The 14,196-nt window shown below is 45.4% G+C and overlaps 1 protein-coding gene across 2 annotated transcripts in view; it reads left to right on the forward strand.

Annotated features, from left to right (window-relative positions):
* Positions 1 to 501: 501 nt before the first annotated feature.
* fer1l6 (fer-1 like family member 6) overlaps positions 502 to 14,196 on the forward strand; it is a 73,072-nt gene continuing 59,377 nt past the window's right edge. For both annotated transcript variants that reach the window (XR_014888874.1, XM_085248467.1), the window contains exons 1-7: positions 502 to 606; positions 1,141 to 1,315; positions 5,457 to 5,568; positions 6,953 to 7,007; positions 7,181 to 7,312; positions 7,428 to 7,490; positions 7,599 to 7,677. Coding sequence is in view for 1 of the 2 variants with exons in the window: in XM_085248467.1 (XP_085104593.1) it covers positions 1,240 to 1,315; positions 5,457 to 5,568; positions 6,953 to 7,007; positions 7,181 to 7,312; positions 7,428 to 7,490; positions 7,599 to 7,677 (517 nt within the window). In the remaining variant the exon portion in view is untranslated. The remainder of the gene's footprint in view (positions 607 to 1,140; positions 1,316 to 5,456; positions 5,569 to 6,952; positions 7,008 to 7,180; positions 7,313 to 7,427; positions 7,491 to 7,598; positions 7,678 to 14,196) is intronic.

Genomic DNA, 14,196 nt, shown 5'->3' on the forward strand with positions numbered 1-14,196 from the left:
GATAAGCACACACATACAGTGCTAGATAAACAGCTTTGCTTATGTATTAATTTATTAGCCTCAAATTAGAGACAGTAACTTATTTTCAGGTGACCAGCAGATTAGATTATTTGACATCCAATGACAGATAAATAGAAAAAACAAATATTAGCACTGCTGTCAATAATACTACTACTGCACCTTTACTAGCAGTAAACTAGCATTAGTTTTGCTACAGCTTCAGGTACTTGTAGCACGATGTACGAGGTACATCTGCTAGCATTACTATTTAATGTAAAAACACAAATATTAGACCAAAGAAATTGGTAGGAGGATGCTTCTAAACTTTCATACAGGCCACCAAGGAAAACAGGATAATTCCTGTTTTCCTTGGTGGCCTGTATGAAGGGTTGGTGCGTGCATGAACCACATGCTCCCTCAGTTTTACAACAGAACTTTTTGAACAAACATTTCAACCACCAATCACATAATCGGGCTGCTATTCAATGCGTTGCTTCAACAGCTCTGACTCTGAGTCACCGAAAGCATATAACATGCAGTCTTGCGTGTCCAACTGACAAAAGTGAAGAGTGCGGTCTTGTGACTAACACTGGATCCCAAACAAAGGTAGGAAACTTCTCACTGCTGCGATGTTTAGCTTATTTGTCTTATTTGAAATTATGAAGCTTATTCTTGAAAATGGAGAGGATGTCTCTCCTGATCCATAGTAGATGGGCGTGAGAGCTAAAGCTCACATTCTAGTTTTGGACTAGGTCTATGGTTAAACCTCTGTTTCTATGATTATATATTTACTATATGCAAAGGAGTTAAACAGGCAACGATTTTTGCCTTGAAAGTTTGAGTTTAAATGACTTTTTTTTTCAGTGAAGCCACATTAAGCAAACACATCAAAGAGCAGTTTAATAGAAATGAATGATAGTTTACATATTTCAGCTTCTCGTGCTGCAGGAAAGACATCAAGCCTATGCTCATCAGTGGCTAAAAACAGATCTTAAAACTGAGTTATTTTACTCAATAAATTAACAATAACATACAATTATATGTTGCCAGTGACCTGTTGGATGTTAAAAGGTTAAAAAAAGGGATCAGACACAAAGATGTATCTGGCTTTTCCTTTGTCTGTGCTCTCATGTTTATTAGCTGACCTGCATTTCAACATAAAGATAAAGCTGATAAGGGTAAAAATAAGTCCTGACTACATGAAAGGTCTACTCTCCTGTGAGCAGAAAGCCCAAAAAAATGTTTGGCCTGAAAGTGAAGAAGAAGAAGAAGAAAGACAATGAAGATCTGGTTCTGGCAAACAGGGGAGCCACAGGTAAGGCCTGCAACACACACACACACACACACACACACACACACACACACACACACACACACACACACACTGCCTCAAACACACAACATCCTTAAAAATATGATGTCGTGCTGTAGATGACCTTACATTAACATATATAAAGCATATAAACATCTTAGTGATATTAATGCAAAGTTTCAAAAAACTAATAAATACTTAAAAACTGTTGAATGAAGAACTTTTCATGCTCATTATACTTTTTACTTGAAATCATGAATCCAGAGCCAGTTTGGTCCTAATGGGCTCCCTCACTCAAGTTACTTATATAGTAATTAGTTACTAATTACTTATTATTTCTCAAAGGAAGTAATCCTGCTACTTTACTGACTACTTGTTTTCAAAATTAATTAGTTATATTATTAAATAGTTACTTTTTAAAAACACGATACACATCCTGAATGTTATAAAGCAACCTTTAGCACAATTCTATTTATCAAGGTTTGCTGTGTGGCAGGCAGAGGTTGGACCCAAACAGCTTTTATTCACTGGCAAAAGCAAACTGAGAAACACAGCACACGAGCAGTAGAAATAAAACAAAAACTCAAACTAGGAAAAATGACCTAAAAAGTGAGGATATGACATGACATGATAAAACATGATGAGCGAGGAACACACAGCTAATGAGGATGTGACAAGAAACGGGGGAAGACTGAGGACTTAAATACACCGGATAACCAGACGATAGGGAACAGATAGAAACACCGCTGGGACTAATTGGACATAACAGGACAAAGGGGAAGCAAAACTTACATTCACCCAATGTATATACTACATATATATATATATATATATATATATATATATATATATATATGTATATATATATATAATGTTTTTCCTCTACCCCCCCCCCCCCCAATTTTTTTGCACATGTCGAGGAGCGTGTCAGGCTACATTTCACTGTGTGTTATACTTGTATAACTATGCATGTGACAAATAAAGAACCTTGAACCTTGAACCTTGAACTGAACACACTTACATAGAACATGTTAAAACATGACGTATACACAGAGACGCGACTGCCTGGATACGAAACACGGAACACAGGAAAGACAGTGACTGAAACTAAAAGCTAGAACAACGTATATAACATCAAGAGAACTGTGAAGGTTCTCAGTCATCCAGGTCATCGTAGTCTGAGGAGCTTGGAAAGAAAAGCGTGTGGACTTCTTTGAGTTGCTTGAAGACGTTTCACCTCCAAAAATGTGAACGACATCCCAGCAACACGCTCAGACAAATACTGGTTCACCAAAGACAAAACACCAAAACACAGACTTAACAATGTGGTGTTTGCTGTACAGTGCAGCGAGGAATGCCCAGACCTCTACATTGGAGAGACCAAACAGCCACTTCACAAGCGCATGGCACAACACAGAAGAGCCACCTCCACAGGACAAGACTCAGCAGAGTATCTGCATCTTAAGGATAAAGGACACTCTTCGAGGATGCCAATGTTCACATTTTGGACAGAGAGGACAGAGGGTTTGAAAGAGGAGTGAAAGAAGCATCTATGTCCACTGTGAGCGACCATCTTTGAACAGAGGGCGGGGCTTATGACACCAACTGTCTGCCATCTATAATCCAGTTTTGAGATCCCTCCCCAGACGCCTTAACGCCCACTCACATCCTGGGCCATCTGACCTCAGGAATTCGCATGATAAGGTGGGGCCAGGTTTCACAATGAACTCACCCGAAACTCTGGCTGATTGTGACCCACACCCAGTTTCCCACCTTGGCTCAGGCGATTAGAGGATCATCAGGGGTCCTTTTGTCCCTCTGTGGGGGGAAACTCCCACTAGGTTTATATCTGGGACTCTCCACCATTTGACCTTAGAACTGAAGAAGCTTCTTGGATGAGAGGTGAAACGTCTTCAAGCAACTTAAAGAAGTCCAAACGCTTTTCTTTGCAAGCTCCTATGACTACGATGACCTGGATGAGTCTTCACAGACTTTAAGGCACACCACAAAAATATTTAAGGAAAGTAACTCTGAATTAGTGTGCAGACATTTTAACTTTGTAACTTTGTTATCAGCAAAGTCCTTAATGGGTGTAATACCTGCACCTTTGTAAGGTGACCATCAGAGTTCAAAGTAGAGGAAGGCAACGAATGATGATCTTGACTGGTGTAAAAGTCTCTCACAGCTGACACACGGACCCTGCTCGACAGGCTGCACTCATCTGGCATGGGGTTAGCAACTAGCCTTCACTCAGCGACTGAGTTTTCACTGTAGCAGTCCCCCAGACCAAGGAATATTTCCACTTCAAGATTCATTCAGAATCTAACAGTGCTGAGGTGTGCCAATACACCGTGAAAACTAAACAGAAATACAAAATACATCTTTTAGTTCCAAGGGCTGCAATGTGTTAATGTCGCGAGAGTTCGGTATCACGCTGCTTCGCGCTTCATTGAGAGCTGCCTACCGGCACATGTGCACCACAAAATGCGGTCTGAGCTTGAAGTGCAGCTTGCCACTAACTAAGCGACAGAGCCCTCTACTGGACACTAGCTGTAGCTGTACAGGCTTATATCAATAAACGAAAAACAGACCTTTACACATATTCCATTCAAGGCCATAACCTGCTGATATTTTTTATAAACTGTTTGATTAACACACATCTGAACATCACATTGTAAACACACTCACACGCAGAGAGACAGAGCTCAATAATTAAAAACGTGTGCAGCAGCTTTTGGTCTTTTATAAATAAAACAGATGCACAAACTCCATTTAGGTTTCAAATTAACAATCAAATAAAATCCATCTCAAAACATGTTTCTTGTCTATTTCAGTACCATGACAGGCAGCTTTAAACTCAGTAAGTAGGGAGTTGAATTACTATAACAAATCTAGTGTTATGGTTTTTAACTCATTCACTGCCATTGACGTCTATAGCCGTCAATTGCAGTGAATGAGTCAATGGGTTTAACTCATTCACTGCCAATGGCTGGCAGTGAATGAGTTAATTATGAGTTTTTTTTCTCCTAAATTCCTTTTTAAAAAGTAGTTGTCACATTCATGTTTCAGTTTCAGAATTAACTGTGTGTTACAAGTGGTTTGAGGAGGATTTCATTATCATCTGCTCTTCACAGTATATATCTCAGCTATAAATAAGACACATACACAAGCCAACATTACAGTGACTGATGTGTATGGTAGCACTACAATAACCACTGTCTGATGTTTACTCTCTTCTACTTGGAAATTCTTGTACTACTGTGACTTTTATGTGCGTATCTTTCCTGTCATCTTGCGTGCGTTAAAGATGGGTGATGGCTGCCTTCTTGATCCAGCATTAAAAAGAATAGAAAAGAAATATACTCACTTCACCTTTAGGAAAATCTAAATTATCTAATGAATCGTGGTACTGAGCTAATCCAAAAGTAATAGATTGAGTTCAAAATTTAAATTATTTTAAAATTAATTTAAAATTTGCACAATGACATGTCATTTTTCTTTGCCTCATATTCCTTCATTTCTTTGCCCTTTTCAGTTACATGCCTTTCACGATAGCTGGATCTCGCTCCTTGTTGCTCTGAGTCGTCAGCTTCTTCAGCAGGGTTACACATTTAGTTACTGTAGTGTGTATGTTGCTCTATGTGATAACGTCTGGACTTAAATTTAAGTGAGTGTTACTTTAACTTTTGGAAACAATGCTCACATCAGACGTTTACACCATGTAAATAAACAGATTAGCACAACGTTACTTTCAAGAAGAATAAACCCATTTTAATTTTTTCACTTACATTTTGAACAGATGCAAAACTTGAAAACCTGAAACGTTTAAGATCCACAAATGAATTATAAAAATAAGAAGGAGTTGAAAATACCAAGAGGAGCTTTAGGGTTATTTTTGAAAAAGACTAAATTAATTGAATTATAGGCAGCAGAACTGAATCAAATTAAAGCATTACAATAACTAATAAAGACATGTGGCCAGAGACAAAGGAAAGGGGATGGGGGCACTCATGCAAAAACAGTATATGCGCATGGTTGCGCATTTTTCATGTACACACAATTCCACCAAACTATCACTACTGACTGGCCTTTAAGATCTTTTCAGTCAGGAAAGAATCCTGAAATTGTTTGTTTATGCTTATAGACAGTGAGGTGGAGGCCGCTCCTGAAGCTTCTCTCCTACTGGAGGGAGAAAACACTGACGATAAACCAAAACAATCTGCAGCAAGAACCAGAACAATCCCGAACACTAACAGGTACGAGTTTTCATGCTTACAGTACCAATCAGATTATCTCTGTCTACACAGGTGTTTCCATGGTAACACTTCTAGGAAAATATTATGCGTCAGTGGTGACTGGTGGTAACAACATTTTGGGGTTGGAACTGGGTCAATAAAAGAAGATGTTATGAACCCGACAATGGGGGAAATAATCCTTTCCTCTCCCAGTGAATTGATAAGTTAGCTCTCTGAGAAAGAAACGAACAGTCTCTAATTTTATGGTAGTTTCATTGTATAACATAAAAGTTATAAATTGTTGGTATGCACAGCGGTACAGTGTTTCTTGTAGTTGGTCACCAGGTTTGCATCCATCTCAGGAGGGGTTTTAGCCGACTCCTCGCTCTACAGATACTCTCTCCTGTAGACGTCTTGAAAGCTGCTGGACTGGACAACATTGCCCTCTCTAGCACCGCTGTTGGAGAGTCCAGCTCCACACTCCAAAGGGTTACTGTCCTTAAGGATCCATTTTTTTGAGTATCTTAGTGACCCTCAATGTGCTGCCCAGCTTGCAACAGCACAGAGGATAACACTGGAGTCTTTTAGCCTCCATTTCAAGATTGATCAAAGACGTCCTACCAACAGTTAATCTTAAATATGATCAGCCTGTCTATGCTATCAGCTACGTACCACGGGCTTTCAAGCTGGCGGTAGTTAAACCATTACCTAAAAACCCATCGCTGGACTCAGGTCCATCCATCCATCCATTCGCGTCCACTTATCCTTTTCAGGGTCGCAGGGGGCGCTGGAGCCTATCCCAGCTGTCATAGGGCGAGAGGCGGGGTACACCCTGGACAGGTCGCCAGTCTGTCGCAGGGCTAACACACAGTGACAGACAACCATTCGCACTCACATTCACTCGCACATTCACACCTATGGGCAATTTGGATTAACCAATTAACCTATCCCCACTAAGTGCATATCTTTGGACAGTGGGAGGAAGCCGGAGTACCCGGAGAGAACCCACGCAAACACGGGGAGAACATGCAAACTCCTCACAGAAAGACCCCAGCCTGATGGTGGAATTGAACTCAGGACCTTCTTGCTGTGCGGCAACAGTGCTAACCACTGTGCCACCGTGCTCTTAGCTAATTATAGTCTTACTTTACATTTATTTTTTTGGAGTTTTGGTTGATGTCCTTCTCCATCAAAATGAAAATACTATAAAAATTGAAAATTTTTAAGTTTTTGGAAGTAAGCCAACTTAAAAATTCAGCAGGTGATCAAATAATTATTTCCTTCACTGTAATATTTAATTGTAGAAACAATAGCCAACTAGAGAAGTAACCGTGTGCCTAAATACACCTGAACTGTGTTTCTCTACTAGCAATAACCTCATTTGTCTCTGACTCTCTTTCCATAGGTCCAAACTGAATACTCGCATTCAGGACAGTGAAGCGAAACCCCAGAGCTTCCAGGTAATCGCATCCACAATTCGCTGGTAGTCTACTAGATGTGTTTCTTTTAATGTACTGAGAAATGTGAGTGCTGGTATTTCATATTTTCAGTTGTATGTAAACTGGACAATTGTCTTAACCCTGATGGGAACACATGCTCTAATAACACATGCTATTGTTTATCTGGCTCATAGATTGCCATTAATATCACAGAGGCCAGACAGCTTGTGGGGGAAAACATTGACCCGAGCATAGTGATAGAGATTGGTGATGAGAAGAAACAGACATCAGTCAAGGAAGGAACCAATGCTCCTTTTTACAATGAGGTAAAAAATAAAAAATAAACAAAAAGAACCCATTTGAACCAGCTGTGCATCAGTACAATAGTTTACTGTGCATTAACACAATCTGTCACCCTGTCCTGTCATTTCTTTCCATCAGTATTTCGTGTTTGACTTTTTTGCCCTCAAAGATGTCTTCTTCGACAAAGTGATCAAGCTGACGGTGGGTAAAGACTGCAGCGAAACGTTTCTGGCATCCCTAAACGATTGGTTCAAAAATCCACAGTTTAGCTTTTAAGTAATTTTAATTCTGCCTTCATTCTCTCTCCAGGTTTTACACTCTAAAATGCTGAGGAGTTTCTCTGTCGGATCCTTTAAGTTAGATGTGTGGACAGTCTACAAACAGCCAGGTATCCTAAATTTTTAATATGCAATATGTTGCCAAACGTATCATACACACCAGTCCAAATAACGGAATTCAGTTATCAGCATGGAGACTACAAACATTAGAAAACAACTTAGAACAACCCGTTCTCAGTAAATTCCAGTGTGAGATGTGATTATCAATATTACTTAATTAATGTTATTTAAGAAAGTATTAATGTACAATATTAACACAAATGTTGCTGTTCAGTGCATTTTACCAAAGTTAGCTAAAGCTAATTTGCATCAGTATAGTCCCTTGTGAGGTCAGGTGATAGGATGCTACCTGTGCTACAAGTCCAGTCATGAAATTTCCTCACTACTAAATATTCCACAATTAACTTCAATTCAATTTTATTTATATAGCGCCAAATCACAACAAAAGTCGCCTCAAGGCGCTTCATAGATACAGAGAAAAACCCAACAATCATATGACCCCCTATGAGCAGCACTTTGGCAACAGTGGGAAGGAAAAACTCCCTTTTAACAGGAAGAAACCTCCAGCAGAACCAGGCTCGGGGAGGGGCGGGGCCATCTGCTGTGATTGGTTGGGGTGAGAGAAGGAAGACAGGATAAAGACATGCTGTGGAAGAGAGACAGAGATTAATAACAAGTATGATTCGGTGCAGAGAGGTCTGTTAACACATAGTGAGTGAGAAAGGTGACTGGAAAGGAAAAACTCAATGCATCATGGGAATCCCCGGCAGCCTACGCCTATTGCAGCATAACTAAGGGAGGATTCAGGGTCACCTGGTCCAGCCCTAACTATATGCTTTAGCAAAAAGGAAAATTTGAAGCCTGATCTTGAAAGTAGAGATAGTGTCTGTCTCCCGAATCCAAACTGGAAGCTGGTTCCACAGAAGAGGGGCCTGAAAACTGAAGGCTCTGCCTCCCATTCTACTTTTAAATACTCTAGGAACAACAAGTAGGCCTGCAGAGCGAGAGCGAAGTGCTCTAATAGGGTGATATGGTACTACAAGGTCATTAAGATAAGATGGGGCCTGATTATTTAAGACCTTGTATGTGAGGAGCAGGATTTTGAATTCTGGATTTAACAGGAAGCCAATGAAGGGAAGCCAAAACAGGAGAAATCTGCTCTCTCTTTCTAGTCCCTGTCAGGACTCTTGCTGCAGCATTTTGGATTAGCTGAAGGCTTTTCAGGGAGTTTTTAGGACTTCCTGATAATAATGAATTACAGTCGCCCAGCCTGGAAGTAATAAATGCATGAACTAGTTTTTCAGCGTCACTCTGAGACAGGATATTTCTAACATTAGAGATGTTGCACAAATGGAAGAAAGCAGTCTTACATATTTGTTTAATATGTGCATTGAAGGACATGTCCTGGTCAAAAATGACTCCAAGGTTCCTCACAGCGTTACTGGAGGCCAAGGTAATGCCATCCAGAGTAAGAATCTGGTTAGATACCATATTTCTAAGATTTTCAGGGCCGAGTACAATAACCTCAGTTTTATCTGAATTAAGAAGCAGAAAGTTAGCGGCCATCCAGGTCTTTATGTCTTTAAGACATTCCTGCAGTTTAACTCATTGGTGTGTGTTATCTGGCTTCATGGACAGATAGAGCTGGGTGTCATCTGCATAGCAGTGTAAATGTATGCTATGTCTTCTAATGATGCTGCCTAAGGGAAGCATGTATAATGTAAACAGAATTGGTCCTAGCACTGAACCCTGTGGAACTCCATAATTAACCTCAGTGTGTGAAGAGGACTCTCCATTTACATGCACAAACTGGAGTCTATTAGATAGATATGATACAAACCACTGCAGTGCAGTACCTGTAATACCTACAGCATGTTCTAACGCTCTAATAGGATATTATGGTCAACAGTATCCGCATGGTACGTGGCAGCTTGAGGCGAACGGACACAGGGTTGACAATGGAGTCTACGGGAAAGGGGCCAATGAACTGAGGTGACAGCTTCCTAGACTCTGTCCGTAACGGCACAAAACGGGTAGACAGCCATACCTGTTGACCGACGGAGTATTCAGGGGCCGGTGTCCGGTGGCGGACAGCGAGGGCTTTGTTGCGCTCCTTAGTGCGGAGTAGAGCGGCCCGAGTAGCACGCCAGGCCTGGCGGCACCTGCGGAGGTGAGCCTGAACAGAGGGGACAGAGTGCTCACCTTCGACAGCTGGGAGCAGGGGTGGTTGGCAGCCCAGGGATGCCTCAAAGGGTGACCTGCCCGTGGCGGCGGAGGTGTGGCTGTTGTGGGCGTATTCAATCCATGGCAGCTGTTCACTCCAGGTTGATTGATTGTGGGAGGCAACACACCGGAGGGCAGCTTCCAACTCCTGGTTAGCCCGTTTGGACTGTCCGTTGCTCTGCGGGTGGAAACCGGAAGAGAGGCTGACCTTGGCTCCCAGCGCGGTGCAAAATTCCTTCCATACTCGGGAAGTGAATTGTGGTCCTCTGTCCGAGACGATGTCCTCAGGGATCCCGTGGAGCCTGAACACATGTGAGGTGAGGAGCCGAGCCGTCTCCAGAGCAGTAGGGAGTTTAGGAAGGGCGACAAAGTGTGCGGCCTTAGAGAAACGGTCGATGATAGTTAGTATAGCGGTGTAACCTGCAGAGGGAGGCAGTCCAGTGATGAAGTCTAGAGCGATGTGTGACCATGGTCGGGCCGGCGTAGGGAGAGGCAGAAGATGGCCCGACGGCGGTTGGTTTGACCGCTTGTTCTGGGCGCAGGTCGGACAGGCGGACACAAACTCCCTGACGTCCCTCGCCATGGTGGGCCACCAGAAGTAGCGTCGAAGGAAGGACAGGGTGCGGAGGACCCCGGGGTGACATGAGAAACGAGCAGTGTGAGCCCACTGGAGTACCTGGGAGCGGACCGCCGAGGGGACGAAGAGGCGGCCAATCGGGCCAGTACCAGGATCCGGTTCAGTCTCTTGTGCCTCCTGAATGAGGGATTCAATCTCCCAGGAAACGGCTCCAACCACCCAGGCCGCCGGCAGAATGGGTTCGGGGTCCGACTCCTCCTCCGTGGTGGAAAACTGCCGGGACAGGGCGTCTGGCTTCACGTTGTGAGATCCTGGCCTGTAGGTGGTGGTGAAATCAAAGCGAGCAAAGAACAATGCCCACCTGGCTTGCCGAGAACTGAGACGTCTGGCCGAACGGATGTACTCCAGGTTCTTGTGATCCGTCCAAACAATGAACGGGTGAGCAGCTCCCTCCAGCCAATGTCTCCATTCCTCCAGGGCGAGTTTTATGGCCAAGAGTTCCCGATCCCGTACGTTGTAATTGCTTTCTGCGGGCGAGAGACGGCGAGAGAAGAAAGCACACGGGTGAAGCTTACCGTCCTCTTGTTGCGAGAGAACCGCCCCCACCCCGGAGTCAGAAGCGTCGACTTCCACCACGAACTGCCGTGTGAGGTCCGGTTGCCGGAGGATGGGTGCCGAGGAAAACCTCTCCTTGAGCTGGGCGAAGGCTCGCTGAGTGGCAGGATCCCGCTGAAAAGGAACCTTCGGAGAGGTGAGTTTAGTGAGAGGGAGGAAGATCCTACTAAAATCGCGAATGAATCTCCTGTAGAAATTAGCGAATCCCAGAAAACGTTGCAGTTGGCGGCGATCAGGAGGAACAGGCCATTCAACCACCACACGCACTTTTCCAGGGTCAGTCCGTAGATTTCCCCTCGCAACTATATAGCCCAGGAAAGCTACTGCAGGCACGTGGAACTCACACTTCTCCCCCTTCACAAACAGCCGGTTCTCCAAGAGGCGTTGCAGGACCTGTCTCACATGCACCTGATGTTCCGCGAGCGTCTTAGAAAAGATGAGAATATCATCCAAGTACACAAAGACACAGCGATTAACAAAGTCACGAAGCACCTCGTTCACCATGGTTTGAAAAACCGCGGGAGCGTTGGTGAGGCCGAAGTGCATAACAAGGTACTTAAAGTGCCCCTGGTGAGTATTGAAGGCCGTCTTCTACTCATCCCCCTCCCTGATGCGAACCAGGTGGTAGGCGTTGCGCAGGTCCAGCTTAGTAAAAACAGTCATGCCCTGGAGCAGCTCAAAAGCAGAGGAAAGCAGCGGCAAAGGATACCTGTTCCTGACAGTGATCAGATTAAGGCCCCGATAATCGATACACGGGCGCAACGAACCATCCTTCTTGTCCATGAAGAAGAACCCAGCCGCAACCGGGGAGGAGGAGGGACGGATCAAGCCCGCAGCAAGCGACTCAGAGATGTAACGTTCCATAGCGACCCGCTCCGGCTGGGAGAGGCTGTACAGGCGGCTAGACGGCAACGGAGCCCCCGGAAGGAGATCGATAGCGCAGTCATACGGGCGGTGGGGGGGAAGGGACCGCGCCCGATCCTTGCAGAACACGCCTCGCAAGTCATGATAGACCCGCGGGACCGCCGAAAGATCCGGGGGGTCGGACGGCGAACCAGAGGGCAGAAGCGGAACGGGTGACGTGGCCGCCCGAAGGCAAGACATGTGACAATTCACACTCCAACCTAGGATGTCACCTTTCTCCCAGTCAATGTGCGGGTTATGGAGCACCAGCCAGGGGTGACCGAGAACCAGCGGGGTGAGCGGAGCCGTGAATGCAAAGAAACAAATCCTCTCCATGTGATTGTCCGAGAGAGACAGCGAAAGGAATTCCGAGACATGAGTGATATCGGGCAGGCGGTGACCAGAGAGCGCGTGCACGCGGAGAGGGCACGACAAGGGCTCCAAGGCGATGTTCAGTTTGGCAGCGAGCGAGGTGTCAATAAAGTTCTGCTCAGCCCCAGAGTCAATGAGTACTGAAAGCGAGTGAAAAACAGATTGTACTCGAAGTTTGGCTGGTAAGAGAAGTCTGGGGAGAGGGTTTTTACTAGACAGATCGCCCACCAGCACCCTCTCAATCACTGGTGAGCGCGCCCTTTTGCCAGCGTCGGGCACGAGGAGACAGAGTGACCCTTACAGCTGCAATAGACGCACTCACCGGCGGCCAGACGGCGCTGGCGCTCTGCAGGCGTCAGCCGCGAGCGTCCAAGCTGCATGGGCTCCTCCTCATCACAGGTGTCGGAGTCGCGCGGCCCGCGGCTGGCAGGAGAGGCCCCGTGATAATCCAGTGATTCCTGTCCCGTCCATGTGTGTGCGCTCCGGTGTGCGCGCACGCGGTCATCCAACCGGACGCACAGAGTCATAAGCGCGTCTAGGGAAGAAGGCAGTTCACGAAGCATCAGTTCTTTCTTTATTTCTTCGTTAACGTTAGAAAGCAAAGTGCTCTTAGGAGCCTCCTCCCCCCACATTGTCTGTTCAGCCAAGGTGAGGAAGTCAATAGAGAAATCAGCCACACTCCGCTTGCCTTGTTTGAGCGCGAGCAGGCGCTGGCCGGCTGTGAGCGTGGTGGATTTTCTGTCGAAGACGCCTTTGAACTTATCCAGAAAGTCAGAATACGTTATTTCAGGGTTGGCGTGAAGCACAGCTTGAGCCCAAATCAGAGCCCGATCCTGGAGTAGCTGAAATATATATGCAATCTTATCACCATCATTAGCGAAAGCTTGCGGTTGCTGACGAAACTGAAGGGCACATTGAGTGAGGAAGCCAGCACACTTATCAATTTCTCCGGAGAAAGCTTTCGGTGTGGGTAGAAATCTGTTAGATTGGATAAGTGAAGAAGCAGGAGGTGTGGCACTTACTGCGGAGGCCGAGGCTTCCTGGAGAGGAGCGACGGCAGGTGGAGTTGCCGGCAGGGGTGTTCGTTGGGCCACAGCCTGAGTGAGAGCAGCGATCTCGCCACGGAGATGAACAAACATCTGCTCGTGTCGCTCCAGCATAGCTGCCAGGGTGGCGAGAGTGGGAGTGGAGGCCGCCGAGTCTGCTGAGTCCATTTCCTGGCTGGATGATTCTGTCACAAACTGAAAGCAGGGACTCAAGCGCAGAGCAGGTTGACGTATCAGAACACGATTTATTTACACACCAGTGCAATACTATATACAGTGACGGGGAAAGTCCAGGGTTCCAGGGGATTAGGGGAAGGCTCTCTCTCTCACGCTCGCTCACGTCCTCACATCCGACTCACACACGTCCGTACCGCGGGGAGGTCACAGGTCCGGGAAGATAAACTGGAATAGGGAAGGGAGAAATCACTCACAAATCACGAAGGTAGGGCGTAAAGGTATAAGACCAAAAGAAAGACTAACGTCAGTAGCTCAATCATCCAGCGATGAGAGGATCTGTGACCCAGCCTCAAATAGTAGATCGGTAATCAGCTGATCGCCAACAGCTGTGTGAGCCAAGGGTGGGAGCCAGCTGTGAGCTCCGCCCAGGCAGAGAGGTAGGGGAGAGAGAGAAAAAGCAAAAACACAAGTGTAGCCTTGTGAGGCCGGCTGGGCAGGCACAGGGACCATGACAAATCAGGCCCCATCTTATCTTAATGACCTTGTAGTACCATATCACCCTATTAGAGCACTTCGCTCTCGCTCTGCAGGCCTACTTGTTGTTCCTAGAGTATTTAAAAGTAGAATGGGAGGCAGAGCCTTCAGTTTTCAGGCCC

Source organism: Mchenga conophoros, linkage group LG16 (assembly GCF_057382185.1).
Source record: "Mchenga conophoros isolate Kocher_MC1m ecotype Shallow Benthic linkage group LG16, M_conophoros_male_GT1.1, whole genome shotgun sequence".
In the NCBI taxonomy this organism is placed as follows: Eukaryota; Metazoa; Chordata; class Actinopteri; order Cichliformes; family Cichlidae; genus Mchenga; species Mchenga conophoros.